This window comes from Pipistrellus hanaki (genome assembly GCF_964339955.1).
Source record: "Pipistrellus hanaki genome assembly, chromosome: 11".
NCBI lineage: Eukaryota > Metazoa > Chordata > Mammalia > Chiroptera > Vespertilionidae > Pipistrellus > Pipistrellus hanaki.
In genome coordinates this window covers 25547295-25567490 of record NC_140513.1, presented here as the reverse complement: position 1 = coordinate 25567490, position 20196 = coordinate 25547295, and the positions used below count along the sequence as shown (strand labels likewise).

At 39.0% G+C, this 20196-nt stretch overlaps 1 protein-coding gene across 2 annotated transcripts in view; it reads left to right on the top strand.

Annotated features, from left to right (window-relative positions):
* Positions 1-20196, top strand: part of MELK (maternal embryonic leucine zipper kinase) — a 52735-nt gene that overhangs the window by 20803 nt on the left and 11736 nt on the right. Inside the window, exons 9-12 of one of the 2 annotated variants that reach the window (XM_084898734.1) lie at positions 7911-7979; positions 9447-9545; positions 11990-12076; positions 18612-18743. In XM_084898734.1, the coding sequence (XP_084754860.1) occupies positions 7911-7979; positions 9447-9545; positions 11990-12076; positions 18612-18743 (387 nt within the window). The remainder of the gene's footprint in view (positions 1-7910; positions 7980-9446; positions 9546-11989; positions 12077-18611; positions 18744-20196) is intronic. The other variant, XM_084898735.1, reaches the window with a different exon arrangement.

The window sequence follows — 20196 nt, the reverse complement described above, 5'->3', positions numbered from 1 at the left end:
AGTCGACCTATGAACCAGGAGGTCATGGTTCCATTCCTAATTCTATTCTGGAGGAATAGAAACATTAATGATGAGAGAGAATCATTCATTGGCTGCCTCCTGAGCTTGCAACCTGGGCATGTGCCCTGACTGAGAATTGAACCGTGAAATCCTAGCTCATAGGTCAACGCTAAGCCACTGAACCATGCCAGCCAGGCAAAGAGTTAATATTTAAGGCAGGCGAGCAAAAGAAGATAGGTGAAGAAAGAGCTCTAGGAGCAGACCAGGGTCAGACAGCACAGCAGCATCTCTGAGTGCATCTTGAATTCAGTTCTGTTGAACAAATGTTTCCTGAAGGTGTATTTTGTGTGAGATACTGAAGGGTTATGATCAAAGATCTATGAAACTTGATCATTGTTCATCAGGACTTGCTTTCTTGTTGGAGACAGAGCCAAGGCTGTCTATCTCAAAAGGGCAAGAGCTCAGAGCTGTCATATTATAACAGAGGGATCAATGAAGGTCATACAGGAGCTGGCATGGGATTTGAAAGGAAGTGAGGTTTGAGCAGGGCTTTAAAAGAAGGGTAAAAGTGCTTCCGAAAGGGATGTCGGACAGAGCATGCCTGGTGGAGTAGACATAGAGGCATTAGATGGGAGAAGCATTAAGAGAAACAGTGAGAGGTTTTTGTGGCTGGACTATTGGGTCTGTAACACCCTTTAGGTAGGACACTAACTAAATCAACTGTCATTTCTGGGAAGGTACACAAGTTGAGAGTCCAGGAGGCCCATCGCGTACATGATAGAAGTCTAAGGACACTAAGTTCAATCTTCAATTTTAAAATTTATTTAACTAAATAGTTTTCCCTATATCCTACCCTGGGAATTGCAGTAAGAAATTTTGCCTATAATATTCATGTAACTGCCATGATCATAGTCACTAGTGTTAACCTAAAAATAAAAGGTCAAAGTAAAAGGTAATGAGCATTTATTTGAGATAAAAACAAAAAAGTTATTTGGGAAGCACTGATTCAGGCAGAAACCCCAATAGTGTTCTGATTAGGAGGCAAAGGAAAGGCGTATTTATGAGAAAGGGAAAGGGAACAGTTACATCAGCAGAGGAAGGCATTTCTATTGGTGCAGATAAGCTAACATATTGGCACTAATTCTAACATGTTTTTATTTTAAGTCTGGTAGTCATCAGTCCAGTAGTTATAATATCTGCTTTCTTGTTATGCTTGCAAATATAACTGATGTGTTTTGCTGATGGATGGGATGAGGGGAGTAACCTGAGCAACTAGGAAGTTGGAGCTGCTATCATCTGAGATGGAAAAGACTCCTGGTAGAGCAGGGATGATCAAGAATTCAGAATTGGACATAGTAGAGAATATGTCCCTTTTGTCTAATTTTTCAAATTTATTGGCATGAGGTTAGGGGTTATGCTGGAGATCTGTTCCTACGGTGTGACGTAACCTAAGTCTGATCCCACCTACATAAACACCTATTATATATCACTCACATGGGGCACATACACAGCAGTAATAAAGTGAAACAGTAAAAAAAATTAAAGAGGACAATTCCTGACCTTTACTTGTGGTAAATAAAGAATAAAAAACATAAAGCACATATGTCAAAATGGTGGAATTTTTTTTTATTTTTTTATTTTATAAATAAATGGGAGATGGCGACTTAACCATGAAACGATGTACTTCAAGTCCGATGTAATCTGAGGACTGTCTGTATACCAGATTTTATGTATTTTTTCAGATTAGTATGTATGTGTGTATGTGTGTGTGTATATGTATTATATATATATATGGAATCATATTTTATTTCCTTATACCACTCCTTCCTTACTGAAATTGAGCTACATTATATTCATGGTTTTTCTCATTTTCTGACTTAAATCCTAACTTTGCTGTTTTTTTTGTTTTGTTTTTTTTAACCAATCCAGACCTAAACTTTTGTGCTATTTATTTGCCTTCATTTTCTGTTACTGCAAGTTCGTTCACATTCATATGCAGCCATGGAATTAATGCTCTTAATTATGAATGTATTGTTTCACCAGTACAAGGTGAATGTGCCAACATGCAAACTTCAGTATCCCCTACTTTTATTTTTTATTTGAGTGTACTACTGGATCCTGTATTAATCCTCTGGGGGGAGAAGAATTACCTTAAGATAATATAAAAGTGTTACATCCTAATAGTAGATATTTGATATTTTGGTAAATCAAATACTTCTGCAGTGGAATGAATATGGTACAAAATGTCTAATTCTTGTTCAGTGGAGATTTAGCCTTCCTAATTAATATTATTTACTAATACTGTATATTCTTTGTTTCTCCTCTGAATTTCATTTTTTAGTTTTTCATGTGTTTGCAGGTTGAAAATTGATTCAAATTAGGACTTTTATGTATTATTGTGGAATTTAATTTCACACATTATAGATTTTGAAATTTATTGTAATCTTGGCTCAGAACTATTGTTCCGAGTCGCAGTGTAATAGTCTGCTGGTTGAATCTAATTAAGGTGTCGTATCACTTGCATGCAGTATGTATTTTTGCCTAGAATGTTCTAAAATTCCTCACTGGGGAATAACACTTCCCTCAGTTCTTGGTTTGATTTAAATACCCAGCAATATTTGACATACTGTATGGAACTCTTGTTTAAGAGGCAGACTTCATTTACTGTTTTCATTTGTTGACTATTTTCACCAAAATGCTCAACTGCAATTTCCAGCATGATTACTGATAGATTGAGTATTAATCTTATTAATGGCACCTATATTCATTTGCCATCACTACATTCAAAGACAAGCATGACTGTACTCTAGTTCTGAGTACACAAATATTAGGGGAGTATAAATAATTTTAGTAAATGAAAGTTGAATAGCTTGAAAGTAAAATAGCTTTCTAACAAATAAAATTTATAATTTTAAAGAAAATGAGCAAATTATCTCTTAATGAGATTATATTTTATAATTATAGAGCTGACTGCAGTGCTGTGATTATGTATGTGTTGGAGCAATCGCTGCCTTTCTTAGCACCCTGTGAAAAATGAACAATTTCAAGCCCATTAGAATTCCCAGGATTATTTATTAGTCCACAGATCCTTTTTCCTCTCCCACTTGGGTTTTCTCTGCATTACCTGTTTCTTGCTCTCTTTTTCAAGGTAATCATCCCTTAAATAAACAAGAATTCTCCAAAGACTGAGCTTACACCAGGGTGGAGGGGCACAGCCACGGCTGTCACAGGGCCTTTTCTAGAGTTACTCTTCCCTAGCAGAATTGTTCCTCTCAAGATCTTTTCTGTCTGATCGTTAGATGTATGCTTTAAGTATTTAAATAAGTCTTTCTTCTTGGCTACCAATAGGCCTCCTTAGACCTTCCAGCACAGTACAGTAGAAAAAGTACTGTATCTCTCTTCTAGTCCTTTCTATACCCTTTTTCCTCTATAACAATCTTTCTCAATTTTGGCACTATTGACTTTTATTTTATTTTTAATTCTCACCCAACGACATGTCTTTATTGTTTTGTTTTTTTTACAGAGAGAGGAAAGGAGGAAGGGAGGAAGAGAGAGAGAAACATTGATGTGTGAGAGAACATTGATTGGTTGCTTCCTATACGCTTCCAGACCAGGGATCCAACCCATAAAACTTTTGGTGTATGGGACAACACCCCAACCAGCTGAGCCATCCGGCCAGGGCACTATTGACATTTTGGACTAGATAATTCTTTGTTGTAGGAGCTGTCCTGTACATTGTAGGATATTTAGCAGCATCCCTGGCCTCTACCCACTCTGCCCACAATAGCCCCAAGTCATGACAATCAAAAATGTCTCCAGACACTGCCTGATGTTCCCTGGAGGACAAAAACACATCCCCAGTTGAGAACCATTGCACTATAATACTGACCAAGCATTTGCTCTCCTTGGCTGAGATGTAGTTTCCTCATCTGTGTAATGTGGTTAATAATCCCTGCCTACTGCACAGAATAAAAATATCTGTACAAATGACCTGTGTGTTTTAAAGTGCTGTGTACAAATAAGATGTTGGATTAAGTTGGCAGCAGAATCAGCTCTGGACTTTATTTCTGCCAGTATTTCAGTGCAGAGACTGAGCTGAGCAGGTCAGGTCATGGCGATGGGTCACCAACCTTCTGACTTGTGGAGAGCACTCCGCAGAGTCTTTATTCAGTTAATTTTGTCTTTCATTAATTTTGGGGGCTCTGTGAAGTTTGCCCTATCAGACTATGTTCTTTAGTTCCCAAAGTTACCATAAACAATTCTGTGCTGAATGTTCCTATCCATAAGTTTTTGCATACCACATTATTTTTTGAGGATAAATTGCTAAGAGTGAAATTGCTGGATCAAGGATGTGCAATTTTGAATATGTTTTATACATATGTATTTCCAAATTACTATTCATAAAAGTTTATATCCTCTAGTTGTATATATAGCCACTTTTGTCCCTGAACACTTACTGAGTGATTTTTTTAAAAGTTTGTCAGTTTAATAGAGAACAGAATGTATCATATTTTTGTTTAAACTAATTATTTCCATTACTAGATTATTTTAACATTTCCTGTTTATTGGCCATTTACAAGTTCTTGTTTTGGGCATTACCTGTGACTATTCTTTGCCCATTTTCTTTTGAAATGCATGCCTTTTTATTCCATTACTTCATTTATTATTGAGCACCTTTTATATGCTAGGTCCTTACAGTCGATGGACAACACAGACAAAAGCCCTGTGATTAAAGAGCTTATATTCTAACTAGAGGCCCAGTGCACAGATTCATGCACCAATGGATCCCTCAGCCTGGCCTGCAGGGATCAGGCCAAAACTGGCTCTCTGACATTCCTGGAGGGGTCCCAGTTTGTGAGAGGGTGGTTTTCGGGTGACACACCCCAGAATCAGGCTCCCTTCCCTCTCCGGTTTTGGGTGTATCACCTGAGAACCACAGTTGCCAAGTCACCACAGCTTGGCAGCTCCTGTGTTGAGCATCTACCCCCGGTGGTCAGTGCACATCATAGCTACTGGCCAGTCAACCGGTTGGCCGGTCATTTAGGCTTTTATATATATATGTGTGTGTGTAGTGAGGCAGAAAATAAATATGTCATTTGACAAGTGGGGAAGGGAGTATAAAGAAAAGTAGACATGAAAAGGAGGCAGATGATGGGGTAGAGGAGGGAGGGGATGATATTTATAAAGGTGGTCAGGGGAAGCCTCACTGATAACACTGAATTTAAGTGGAGATCCAAAGAAGATTAATGCACAGTCAGTGTAGATATTGGGGAAAGTATCATAGACGGAGGGAACAAAGTGCAAAGGCCCTAAGGCAGGACTGTTTTTGAGTGAGGGGGATAGTTAGGAGGTGAATTTGAGAGGTAACAAGGAGTGGGCTGGATGGGGAAATACAAACCAGGAAGGGACTTAGAGCCAGAGTAAGGAATTTGGATTTCATTTTGAGCAAGATGGACAGATAGTAGAGAGTTTGGAGTAATGAAGTGACATGACCAGATTCTGTATATATTTTTAAATATCTAATTGGCTTTATTTAGTATTCATGGATCGGGCAGCATCACATCTAGCAACTAGAAGGGTGCTTCCAGGTCAGAGAACATTGGTGGTGGTAGTGGAGAATAGACTGGGGGACAGTGGTGAAATCTGGAAGACCAGCTCGGAGCCCCTTGCAATATGCCAGGTGAGAGAATTTAGTGATGTGGAGGCTGTGACAGGTGATTTTGGATATATTTTGAATATAGAAGCAGTGGATTTTGCTGATGGGTTGGATGTGAAGTATAAGAGAAAGAGGAGCTAAAGATGATGCCAAGTGTTTGGCCTGGACACCTGGTAATGTAGTTGCCATTTGCTGAGATGCGGGGGATGTGGGAAGAACAGGTTTGGTGATGGTGAAATCTTAATGATTTGTGAGAGTTTTTTTATTGGATGAAATATATTAATCTTGTCATTTAGATAGAAATGGACCCCTCTACCCCCAATTTGCTATTAATTAACCTTGTTAGTGGTGTTTTGCTGTACAGAAATGCCAGCTTTTTATTTTGTCAGAGTTTTTGGTTTTGCTGTCATGTCTAGAAAGACTCTAAAAATAATCACCCATGCTTTCTTTATATACTCTTATGGTTCTGTATTTGCATTTAACTCTTTAATCTGGGTGGAATTAATTTTGGTGTAGACTGTGAATTGCAGTTCAATCTTAATTTTGCTCAAATAATTAACCTGTTATCCTGGCAGCATTAAACAATTTGTTCTCTGCTAAGAGAAATGATTACTATGTCATTTCCTCTGAATTGGGAAACAGGGGTGTGTGGCAGGTTGTTTAGAAATGTTCTATTACGTGTTAGTGTTTCTAAGCCCCTGGTCTTATTTTCAGTTGATGACAAGGTACGTGGTGATTATAGTTTCTGAGTATACCAGATGAGAAACATTTGTCTTCTGAGCCCCTTCCATTCCCAAAAGAGGTACTCGCTGTAGAAGTTGGCTTTCATCGGTTTCCCTCAGTGACTATAAATTCTGCCTTGGGGATGATATGTGACCTGTTTTTAACCACAGCCTATGTCCTGCCATCCAATGTGCCTTTTCTAAAAATCATCTCATTTTGTCAACTGATAATTGTTCCTAGATTGTAAACTAAAATTTGCTTCAGCAACACAAAATTGATTACAGTGCATATTACAAATTCCAAAGCCCTAAACCTTTATGTTTTCCACTAGAGGCCCGGTGCATGAAATTTATGCAAGGCGATGTGTGTGTCTCTCGGCCCAGCCTGCATCCTCTCCCATCTGGGACCCCTCGAGGGATGTTTGACTGCCTGTTTAGGCCCGATCCAACAGGATTGAGCCTAAATGGGAAGTCGGACATCCCTCTCATAATCCAGGACTGCTGGCTCCCAACTGCTCACCTGCCTGCCTGCCTGATTGCCCCTAACTGCTTCTGCCTGTCAGCCTAATTACCCCCTAACCACTCCCTTGCCAGCCTGATCAATGCCTAACTGCTCCCCTGCTGGCCCGATTGCACTTAATTGCCCTTCCCTGCTGGTCCAGTTACCCCTAACTGCCCTCCCTTGCCAGCGGGGTCGCCCCTAACTGCCCTCCCCTGCCGGCCTGATTGTCCCCAACTGCCCTCCCTTGCAGGCCTGGTCACCCCTAACTGCCCTCACTTGCCAGCCTGGTTGCCCCTAACTGCCCTCCCCTGCTGGCCTGGTCATCCCTAACTGTCCTCCCCTGCAGGCCTGGTCGCCACCAACTGCCCTCCCTTTCAGGCCTGGTTCCTCCCAACTGCCCTTCCTTACTGGCCTGATCGCCCACAACTACTCTCCCCTGCTGGCCATCTTGAGGTAGCCATCTTCTGACCACATGGGGGAGGTTATCTTGTGTGTTGGAGTGGTGGTCAATTTGCATATTACTGGTACCTCTTTATTATATAAGACTTTTACAGCCTCTGTAATCTAGTCCTTCTCTGATATGTGGATAATTTAGAGGTGATAATAGTATTTAATTTACTGGATTTTTTTTCTTTAAGGCAAGAAATGGATTTTTTTTTTTAATAGATTTTTATTGATTTCAAAGAAGAAGGGAAAGGGAGAGAGATAGAAACATCAGTGATGAGAGAGGATCATTGTTTGGCTGCCTCCTGCACATCCCACACTGGGGTTCAAGCCCAAAACCCAGGCATGTGCCCTTGACCTCGAATCGAACCTGAGACCTTTCAGTCTGTAGGCTGATGCCCTATCCACTGAGTCAAGCCAGCTAGGACAAGAAATGGATTTCCTATGTTATTAATAATGTTTATGAAATTTTATAGTTGGGTGAAGTCTTCAAGCTTGATTACTTTAGAAATTTGTGTCAAGGCTGATTGAACTTAACTTTCTTAAATGTTTTCTTTCTTTCTTTCTTTTTTTTTTTTTTTTTCAGAAAGGGAAATATGAGGTTCCTAAGTGGCTCTCTCCCAGTAGCATTCTGCTTCTTCAACAAATGCTTCAGGTAAACTTTGTTACTTAGTGTTTTCAAATAATAGAAGTCTGTTGGAATTGTTTGACTCAACTTGAACATGTCTGTGGTGCTACTGCTATATTTGGAGGACAGCAAATTTAACTGTTAGCTTAAATATTGCATTTCTTATGTCTGCTGTACAAACATTCTCTCCTAGATGCTTTCTTAATTCTGTTGCAAATGCATTTTTTGGACCTCTGTTGCATGTCTTTGCTGATACGGTTTTCCCTCCTTTTTCTTAAGCATTGTCTGTTTTCTGTAACCAACTCTTGTTTCACTCTCTTCTGCTTTCTTGCCCCCCCGCCCCCCTCCACACTTGTACATTAGATATGTAGTAGATACTTAATATATGCTTGAATGAGCTGATGTACAATTGGGTGACCCCATGATCTAATCAGTGTAGTGGTTCTCAGATGTTAGCATGTGTCGCAATTGTCAGATGGGCTTGTTAAAACACCTATTGATGGGCACCACCACCCTGAGGGCGTCTGATTCAATAGATCTGGGGCAAGACTAAGAATTTGTACTTCTTACAAGCTCCTAGATGACACTGATGCTGCTGGGACACTTTGAGAACCACTGATTTAGTAGAATGGGCTCTGAGAGGGAAAGTCAGGAATGCTGAGGTCTAAGTATCCACCCTCCCAATAATATGCATGCTACCTACTCTAGTTCTGATCTATAAAATGGCGATTTTTGGCCTGGCCTCTGTGATGTATTGTTATGAGGATAACATGAGATTAATAGGAAACACTTTGAAAATATGAATACCTCATTAGTGCAGTCTTTTTCATTATTATGTATTCAGAATATCTCCCAGTTTTTCCATCTATTAAGTGCCATCTCCACTTTTTATTCAAAATTTACCTCAGGCTCACTCACCTTGCTTAAGTAGGGCCAGACCACCAAATCTCTATAATGAGATTGAAAATACCTCGTCCTTTCTTTTAAACGCCAAAAAACTTAATCTTTGTTGATTAATTTTCCTCTCCTCATATTTGAAAATTACAAATGGAAAAGAAAGGTGTGCTTTTCAACTTGTTCCATGTGATTGTAAGCTCCTCAGGAGGTAGAGATTGCATATTCAGTATGAATGCCCTGCATTGTGTCTGCTTGAATATTAAATTGGTGAATATTTCCTGTGAATAGGTTTTCCAGCAAAAGACTATTGCATCATACAATAGATTGGCTGAACTTCATGAATAATGTCCATACCAATGAAGTTCGTGTTTGTTAAACATTTATCTCCAAAGCCTATGTTGGTTGCTATAGTTTTCTTGCTTCTATTGCGTTTCTAAAAGAATTTATTCCAAGGCCATTTTAAGGTCTTTGACAGCATTTTTGTGATGATAAAGTTTACATCTGTTCTGATGAATTTTGAGTTCTGAGGAGGAAAAGAGTTGTTCTGTGTCCTTCGTTTGGAATGCTAATCTCTAGCTCCTTTTCCATGGCCACTAGGTGGACCCAAAGAAACGGATTTCTGTGAAAAATCTATTGAGCCATCCGTGGGTCATGCAAGATTACAACTGTCCTGTTGAGTGGCAAAGCAAGAATCCTGTAAGTAAAATTAAATCTAGTAGAAATTAAAAAAAAATGTGTAAATTCAGAATCTATAATGATGTAGTAGTCTAAATATAAAAGAAAGTGTACTTCATAGGCTTATTTGTCAGATAGGTGTTTGGGAGACTTGTATTATGTATATTAGCCTGTTTCTCTCTAGGAGAGTGATTATTAATCCAGACTGCATGAGAATCACTGGGACTTTTAAAAAGATGCCTTTGCCCCATCTCAGAACAATCTATGGATATTTTTAAAGCTTCCAGGTGAAGCGCTCTGGGACCAGTGCTCTGGGAATCATGGGCAAATTATTTAACATTATCAAAGCTATTTATTTGTCTGTAAAAAAAAGTAGGTTAAACCAGTTCTGTCTACTTCCCAGAGTACTTATGAGCATATAGTCCTTTATGTTCTTAGTATTTGTTTACTGATTCATTTAAAATCAACTAGTAAACCTATTACATTTAAGCACAAATACATATTTTTATGAAAAATAACAAAAATGAATTTAGTAAGAAGAGTAGCATTGTTGTACATTTTTGAAAATGTGTCTAGCTTAATAGAAGACTCTGGGATCTGATGTGCATTCAGATAGTTTTTTAACTTTATTTTGATTGTTGATGCTGTTATAGGGGTCCTTGTTTCTCCCCACCTTTGCCTACTTCCAGCCCACTATTATGGTCGTGTAGCCTGAACTGAACTTCCTCCTGATTCTCCTATGACTGTCAACTCCTAATACTTCATTTCTCCCTATTCCCTTTGGTCCTCCATGACTTTGTTAGTATCTACTGAGCAAGTACAGTTAGCTTTGCAGTTTAGTTCTAACAGCCGTCAACAGTGAGAGGCCAGGAACGGCAGAGTGTCAGGTGTCTGAGCAGAGCAGCAGGGAAGTCCCCTTGTGAAGTGGAGAGTAGGTGGTACCAATGCCTGTGTTCAGCCATTGGGGGTCATCATTTCTCCACGTGTGGGAGGGCTTTGCCTGTCTTCTTGGCCATGATTCTAATAGGATAGGATGCACTACAGTTTGCAATAGAACAGATGCCAAAATGAAGAAAGTCTCTGATTTCAACAGCAAAAAATTATTTTAAATTGAGGTGCAGTATAAAGTAAAATGCACAGCTTTGGGTATTCCAAAAGAATATATAATTTTTCTCACATCTTAGTATAATAATTATTAATATTAATTGAATATTTACTATTTGGAATAGTGTGCTAATATAGTAAGAACTCTCTGTATACTATACTACAGAATAGTACAGGTAGAGCCCCTAGGATAGTACCTTTAAGAGTCAGGTGCTAGTCTATGGGCTTTATGTTTTTAACTCTTGTAATTCATTTAACCCTCATACCATCCTTCTGAAGTAGCAACTTATTGTCCCCATTTGGCAGATGAATCAATAGAGGTCAAGGTTAAAGAACTAGTAAGCATAGAACAAAAATTTAAACCCAGACAGAAGAGCTCCAGAATGCAATGAATCGCAGAGGTCAACTAGTTCAACTTCAGGACTTTTTCTATGTCTCTCTGAGCCTCAGATGATGTAACTGAGGCTCAGAGAGACATAGTAACATGCTCAAGGTCACACAGTTATTTAATGATGTCATATTAAATAACTGGGTGACCTTGGTCTATCTAGTTCCAAAGCCTGTTATGTCAGGTTGTATTGACTCACAGTGGATAGGGATCACAGGGGACATACCGTAGGGGGCAGGAGGAAGCTCCCATCACTGCAAGGATCAGAATACTTGGATGATTTCTATTCTTAAGCATAATAACGTTTGTATTGAGGCTATCTCACTTCTTTGTTAATCTTGTGCTTTGCTGGTACCTTCAGGATAATGACCACTGCACAACATCCATGGTAGCATCCTAAGGGCTTCTTGGATTGTGCTAACCCCAAGCTTATCTGGAGGAACAATATGCTACAATTCTGAGCCACTCTTTCATCAGTCTATTGTACAGTCACCAATTTGGATCCCCAGGTGACTGTTCTTTGATGAAAATGCCAGTGCAGCTCCTGTGGTAGAGATGGAGTATAGAGTCTCTTGATTGCATAACAGAATTTTAGCAATTGATCCGATGATATTGGGGCTATGAAGGCTGGGGAAAAGCTCATCTTCTTGAGTTATTGCCAACTGTTTATATCTTTAAAAATTATGGAGAATGTTTATCTTACCCAAGAGTTTTACAAACGTGTGTTGCTTTTATATATTGGTGTTTGGCTTTATAAGGTAAGTAGGTGATTTTAAAATTTCAAAACAAATGCAGGATGGGGCAAATGTAGGTGTATAGTTGTTTGTATAGAAAATAACACAATAATTAATAAATAATGATACAAGAATAAACTCTGTTTTATGTACTCATAACTGTAAACCTACTTTTGCCCTACCCTGTATTTTATAATTTTTTTATTAATAAAGTTTATAATTTTTTTTTTTTTTTTTAGCTTATTCACCTTGATGAAGATTGTATAACGGAACTTTCTGTACATCATAAAAACAACAGGCAAACAATGGAGGATTTAATTTCATTGGTAAGAAATACAGCATGAATTTGAGAGAAATACTATTTCATTGCTCTTAATCTTAATCAGTATATTAAAAAAATAGGGTAGCATTGTCAGACCTATGATTTTATCATAGGTGTAACTATTGCACTTATTATTATTATTTTTAGAGAGAGGAAGATGGGGGGAGAGATATCCATGTGAGAGAGAAACATTGATTAGGTGCCTCCCATTTGTGCCCTGACGGGATGGAACCTACAGCCTAGGGATGTGCCCGGACCACTGCATCCTTTTGGTGTAGAGGACAATGCTCCAGCCAACTTAGCCACCTGGCCAGGGCCATTGCCCTTATTTTATATCCATGTATGATTTCTACTCAACTCTTTCTTAATGTCTGCTGGACAGCCTTTTAAAAAATGACATTGGCTAAAGAAAATTATAATAGGGAAAAATTAAGAAACAGAACAAACTAGTCCAGGGCATTGACAGAGTTATGATTCTGACTACTTTAAATTCTCTAACATGGAATTATAATCCTGCTGTAAAAATTAATGTAAACACAAAATAGTTTCCTTCTTAGCTAAAAGCAAACCTGTAGCATCAAATCACTCCAAAGTTTATGAACCAAATACTGTGAAATTATTATCATGATTTCTGGTGTTGAGTCATTTTTGCTCTTTCATGCTGGGCTGGGTTTGTGCCCTAATCGTCTCTTGTTCATTCTATGTCTTTTCATCACCTATGCTTTGTGTGTTTTTTTTGTTTTTTTTCCCCTTTTTTCTCTGTTTTCTAACTTGCAAGGTAAAGGCCTTAAAGTTCCTTTTTTTTTTTAAACTAAACAAAACTTTGCTAACGCACAGTCCTTTTACGTGAGGAGGTGATAGCAAAAAAGGAATTCTTTTGAATGACATAATAAGCAAAGGCTCTGGAGTATGTCTGGAAAACAGAATGATAATTTACTTTTTGTGGAATGAAAAGGAACGGCAAGAATTGGGAACTGCTGCAAGATACGTAGGTCCTTAGTTTTTTACAATAAAATGTGAAGTTTTCATATAAGCAACTTAAAAAACTGCATGATTTTTTTTTTCCTTTGGGATGATCTTTAATAGAAGCCTGTTTTTCAAATACATAAAATTTATTTTTAAAGTTTCATTATAGAAAATCTCAAACACCTACAAAAGTGGAGAGAATAGGATAATAACAGTGACCTTCCAGTTTCAACAGCTGTTAAATTTTGCTAATTTCATCTATATGCCAACACTCTCCCTCTTCTGCACTTTCAGCTGGGTATTTCAAAGAAAATCCCATACATCATGTCATTTTATCCAGAAAAAATTTCGTATGAGATTTAAATTTTTAAAATTTGAATCTTAAAAGTAACAGACTCAGAATTTCAAGAATCATTGAAAAAAAAAAGTCTTTAAAATAGTATCCTTTATGTGATCTCTAAATACAATTTTGAAACTTAGAAGTGAAATGGAACTAGAAATTGTCTTTATATCTGACACAGAAAACAGAATAGATAATATTCCTCACCTGAGGATATTTTTCCACTGACTTTTAGAGAGTGGCAAGGAGAGGGAGAGTCAGAGAGAGAGAAACATTGATGTGAGGAAGACACATGGATTGGTTGCCTCCCACACGCACCCCGACCAGGGCCTGCAACCGAGTTACTTACCCTTGACCAGGAATCAAACCCGGGACCCTTCAGTGTGCAGGTTGATGATTTATCCACTGAGCCAAAGCACTCTTAAATTGCTTTTTTTTTTTTATATATGTAGAACTCAGAGTTACGTATGTCTAATGATTTTGAACCGTCTTATTGAGATTTCCAGTAGCAGTGCTAGAGCTTTCACTTCATTGCTTTCCTTAATTTCCCCCAATTCTTCAGCTATGAGTGCCTCTTATTGTGGGAGCTTCCAGTCATCTGGTTGGGGAACTTCACTGAGGGTCACATGTGCCTATGAGAACCGATTCAGACCAAGGCATCCCTTTACCCCACTCCTGCAATGCGAATACCCATGTATTCTGGTGGCGGGAGATTGAAGGCCTTGGGAGCAAGGTCAGGGGAAGGATAGTGGATTACTCTTCAATTTTTCAACCCTCTGTCCCAATTGCTCAGCCCAGGTGCCTGGGCATTTCTTTAATATTTGGTCTGTCTGAACAGTGATGGGATTTTAAAAATGTTTTTCGTTTTCTAGAAATGGTTCTTTCTTTATAACAGATAAAGCTATTGCTTTACTTTCAGACATTTGACTTTCAAAAGAGGGAACTGTCTAAAAGATAAGGGAGACATTGGTTGTGTTAGACTTGAGGATTGACATCGCCTGAAAGTGTAACTAATGTGTTGATTTATCTGTTATTCAACACAGAACTCCCCTGTGCACCTTATCATAATGAGTAATATGCAGAGGCTATGGTAAAAAAGTTATAAAAAGGATGCTCTCTATGCCTCGAAGGAAAAGAGGGTTTAGGGGATGGTTGTAAAAGTATAGGCATGCTTAGAAAACTCCATTTAAAATGCTAGCACCGTCCAGGTGTTGTTTGCAATGCCTGGGGTATGCCATTGTTGATAAGCAAGTGGCAACTTGTTTCTTTGCCATGTTCTCTAATTAGTTTATGGCATCTTTGTCAGAAAGGTGGCTGTCAGAGATGAGACCATAGATGTGGGAGGTGGGAAAAAAATCTTTAATGTAGTTTTTGGAAAATGGAGAGTGATTCTAACTACGTAGTTTTCACCTGGTTTCCAAGTACTTCCTCCATGAAACCTTTTCCCATGCCCTGTCTGGATTAAAGGAAGTGTTCTGTGATAATTCATCACAGTAGCTTATACTTCTCCCACTAAATGGATAGATCCATTGTATAAATTCCAAAGCATCTATTTGTGGCCATCTGAAATATTAACTGATACAGTCTACTAATAAAAACAACTGGTAGTAGGCCTCTTTGGGTCATGTGCTTTGCGAGGAGACACGTAGCATTTAAATATTATCGCTGCTATTAAAATTGAACACTCTTGCAGGCAAAGAGTCTCATAGTCTTATGGGTTCGTTATGGAGAAATTTTCAGTTAAGCACAGTGGATTGAACAAATACGTTTGCATCCAACATTTTCTAAAACCTCACAAAAATAACAAAGGGAGAAAAGGGCGAGGAAAATCACAGTGAAGAGAATGAGAGAGGAGATAAAAGTAATGTCACTAAAATTGGAAGTTATGAAGTAGGTAAGTGGGCGCTGGCATTGCATTTTGGAGGAAGCTGAGAGCCTAAGTGCCTGCAGCGGGAAAGGACAATCAGCAGCCTGATCAGAGCCCTGGAGCTCCCGAAAGGCTTGGGTGTCGGGATGCCTGGAGCCTCTGAAATCAGGGAAGTGAGCAGCTGGAAACCAGGAAGGTCAGTTGAAAGACTGTATTGGAAGCATTTAGAACCCAAGTCCCTTTTTCTACCTGTGCCGCACGACAGCCACCTCTCCCTGCCCCAGCAGGAGATTGGGGACACTGGACAAGAGGCACTCTTTTTTTTTTTTTTTTTTAAGATATGTTTTATTGATTTTTTACAGAGAAGAAGGGAGAGAAATAGAGAGTCAGAAACATCGATGAGAGAGAAACATCCATCAGCTGCCTCCTGCACAGCCCCCACTGGGGATGTGCCTGCAACCAAGGTATATGCCCTTGACCGGAATCGAACCTGGGACCTTTCAGTCCACAGGCCGACGCTCTATCCACTGAGCCAAATCGGTCTTGGCCAAGAGGCACTCTTGTACCAGACATAGCTCAGGTGGGGCAATGAGCTGTTTTGAAAAGGATGCATGGACACACAGTCCTCATATTGAATGGTGAATCACTGCCTCTAGCCCCCGTCACTGTTCAACTCTGAGAATGCTGGAGCTAGGATCTTATCCTGTTTGCAGTGAGGGTGGAGAAAATATTGGAAGATTCCTCTCTAGGGGAAAGCCAGGAGAAAAAAAAACCTACTTGCTATAGCAATGGTTAGGAGTTCAGTTTTCTTGTGTGTGTTTACCTTAGAGCTGTGATTTTCAACCTTTTTCATCTCACAGCACCCATAACTAAATACTAAAATTCTGCAGCACACCAAAAATATATTTTTTGCCAGTCTGACAAAAACATAGGTGTAATTTTGATTCATTCCCACCCGATGGCTGTTGTAGTGTTGGCTGTTGTCATTTTTTATTTGACAATCTAAGGGAAATGAGGTCAGTGCCCCTGACTAAATAGGCAGGTATTGCATGATTTAAAAATTCTTGCAGAACAGCAATTGAAATCACCGCCTTAGAGAAAAGTCCCCAAGGTGTTAAACAGCCCCAGACTACACATAGAGCCTTTAATTAGCTGTGTTATTATAATTCTTCACTTTTAAGTAGAGACAGACAGCCAAAGATCACCAGATATTAGAGGAAAGCCTCTAACATGAAGCCACAGGTCAAAATAAATGGTGTGGGGTTGGCCAGGAGAAGGAAGAAAAAGTAAAGATACTCAGGGGGTGAGGGAGGAGGCAGGGAGAAAGATAACAGGAAGTGGGGGGAAATGGCTAAGAAATGATAACTAACATTCTTGGAGATAAGAGAAGCTATTTCTTTTTTGAAATAGGAATAAGATGACTAAAAAGAACATTTCAAGAAATAGCTCTTGGAAATTTAAAATATGACACAAAAAAAAAGCTCAGTAGAAATGTTTGGAAAATGAGTTAATGTGAAACCTTCTGAAAGTAGAACCTAAAGACAAAGAGATGCACAAATAGAAGAAAAGACTTAAGTAAGGTCCTACATACAAATAATATAAGTTACACAAAGATAAAACAGAGGAAAGAAGAGAAGGAACCACTGAAGAAATATTCCAGAAAAGAGTTTCTAAGAACAAAAGGGCTTAGCAAAATAATGAAAATAGATCCACACAAGGGCCTGCTGGAGTGAAATTTCAAAAAACTGGGGAAAGGAAGATTAAAAATTATCAGGGACAAAAACCAAAAAAGATCATACACAAAGTCTTGGGAATCAGAAAGGCTTTAGATTTTTCCATAGCTATACTAGAAGCGAGAACCATAGATCTATGTCTTCAAAACTGAAAATTATTATCAACCTAGGATTCTATACTTTGCCAAACTAGAATCAAATGTGTGGTTAGAATTGACAAGCAAGCTCTCAAAAAATTTACCTACCCTTCATCTACTCTCAGGAAGTTATTGGAGATGTTTCCACCAGAACAACAAAGTAAACCAAGAAAAGGAATACTTAGGCCCTTGCTAGTGTGTCTAGTTGGTTGGAGCATCATTCAATACACCACAAGGTGGTGGGTTCCCTGCCAGGGCACATCCCTGGGTTTCAGCTTCGATCCCCAGTCTGGGTCTGGGTGCGTGCAGAAGGCAACCAGTGGATATTTCTCTCTTACATTGATGTTCCTCCCTCCCTTCTTTCCTCCCTTCCTCCCTCTCTCTAAGATCAATGAAAGGAAAGAAGGAAGGAAGGAAGGAAGGAAGGAAGGAAGGAAGGAAGGAAGGAAGGAAGGAAGGAAAGAAGGCAGGCAGACACACTGTAGGATAGAGGTGAAGGCAATCCCAAGACTAACAGTTGGGCTGCAGGCTGAGAAAGAAGCCAATCCAGAGCGGAGTATGAAATGCAGAGATCAGGAGGAATGTCTCCAAAAGGGAGGCAGAGAAGGAGACAAATTAGTTGATATGTGTGAGCATGTTGGGAGGAGGTGAAGGGTGTCGGAGACTGTGGAGTTGAATTAGTAAGATAAATAACTGCCTTTAAAAGATTTAACTTTAGGGAAAAACAAGTTATAAAAGAAGGAAATGCAAGGACAGCAACATGTGTGGTTTAACTGCAGGCTAATCCTCAGCCAGTGTGGCCATACTGGTTGTAAGAGACTAATATTTATACACTGACTGGTAAATAACTACTACCCAGAGTGCCCGCACTGTTGCCCTCTTGCCTCCCTTGGGCTCTAGGCACCTCTTTCTGGCCCTAGGCACCTTCCTCTAGGCCCACCTCAAACCCATCATTGAAAGGACAGTAATCAGCATCACAGGGACCCCCAGAACCCTATACACCTCTTGGCCTCTGTTCTGATTGGTTGGTGTACTAATTAAATATTTGAACATTACCTTTACTTATTTGTGAATACCATAATAATAACATAAATATTGATTTACTAAAATTACAACAAAATTGTAACAGGAGAATGTAGGGAGGAGATGTGTGGGGAAGGAAGGAAGGAATTATAGTAGAGCTAAATGCTATGCAGTAGGAAATCTAAAAATGATATCTGAAGCTAAAGAAAAAATTAAAGCTATATAAATAGTTAATTTAGGAATATAGAAAAAATAGCTAAATGTGTTTAAATGTAGTTCTTTCTGGGGAGCAGAAATGGGTGTGTGTGGTGTGGTGTAGGGGATCGCTGTTTTTCATTATATGCCTTGTAAAACTAACATTTTTTAAAAAAAATTCTGAATGTTACATCCAGGAAAAAAATTAATTTAAAATAGAACATTATTTCAAAAAACACATTTAATCTTCTAAACAACTTGATTTTCTTTTCTTCCAGTGGCAATATGATCATCTCACAGCGACCTATCTTCTGCTTCTAGCCAAGAAGGCTCGGGGGAAACCAGTTCGTTTAAGGCTTCCGCCTTTTTCCTGGGGACAAGTCAGTGGTACCCCATTAACAAACATCGAGGTAAATGTTGGAACCTTTTAAAAAGAATTTGATTTTATTGATTTCAGAAAGAGGAAAGGAGAGGGTGAGAGAGATAGAAACATTGATAAGAAACATTGATTAGCTGCCTCCTGCTTGCCCTCTATGGGGGGGAGGGAGGGTGCGTGGAGAGGGCAGTTGAGCCTGCAACCTGGGCATGTGCCCTGGACGGGAACTGAACTGTGACCTCCTGGTTCATAGGTCAGTGCTCACTGACCCACACCAGCTGGATTAGATCCATTGAGCCACTGAGCCACACCAGCTGGACTAGATCTCTCTTTTTGTCACTTGTCACTCATGTGCTGCAGATACAGTGGGTCTCATGGCCATGACTCAGCTATACCAGATACTTGAGCCTAACTTGTGTCTCTTCCTTCCTCCCCAGTTTGTCTTTGACCAAATTTAGAATTAAAAGGTGTGAGTACAAGTTGTCTGTTATGTAAAGAAATCTCTGAAGTGAGATAATCTTATTCCTGTTCTTGGAGAGTTTGTTGGCTGGTGAATACCCCACGCCCAGGCAGATCTTTTATCCATGGGCTTTATGATCAGCCCATCAGCCATACTGTCCACGTCACCAAACCCTTTAAACAAACTCTCAGACTCAAGTTAACACCTTTGGGTAGAGGAGGACACCAAAGCATGAGCTTTGCTTCTGATCTAGGTAATCTCAGAAAGGCAATAGATACTGTGTACTTAGAATAAACACTTCAGCTAAAGTTTTAAATTCATGATACCTCAGGTAAGAGGTCTGTCTGAAACATTTCCCCAAGCTATTGGATGGGCCTGGTCTTAATTCATGTGCTTGTGTGATTCATAACGAATCCAGGTGGAAAAGATCTGGGAAGATATTTACTCTAAACTTCCACCTAATGAACATTTACCTAGTAAATTAATTATTTGGGCATTTAACTCATATTATCGAATCAATGTATATATACCAGATAGACATTTTAGTGACAAGAAATGAAGTAGAAATCAAATTTTGGGTTCTTTTCTGACTTTTATGCAAATCATTGAGATTTGAATCAAGCCACGTAAGTCTTTTTGTACTATTTTCCCTTTTGATCAAATCACCCTTTTCCTTTGGGGGGTTATGAGAAAGTAAGTAATAGTTAACCAATAGATGAAACTTTCAATGAAACAATAATACCATCTGATTCAAGAATCACAAAAGATCACATTATCATTAACATTAGCATTTTCAGGCCCCATGTTAGACAGATCTCTATGAATGTGGAACTTGGTTTCTAACAGCTGTGTTATATCACATCATAGTAGACCAGCCAGTTTCAGCCATTTTCATCTCATGGCACACAGAAACAAAGTACTAAAATTCTTTGGCACACCAAAATATATTTTTTGTTGATGTGACAAAAAAAATTAGGTGTAATTTTGATTCATTTACACTGGATGGCTATTGTTGTGTTGGCTATTA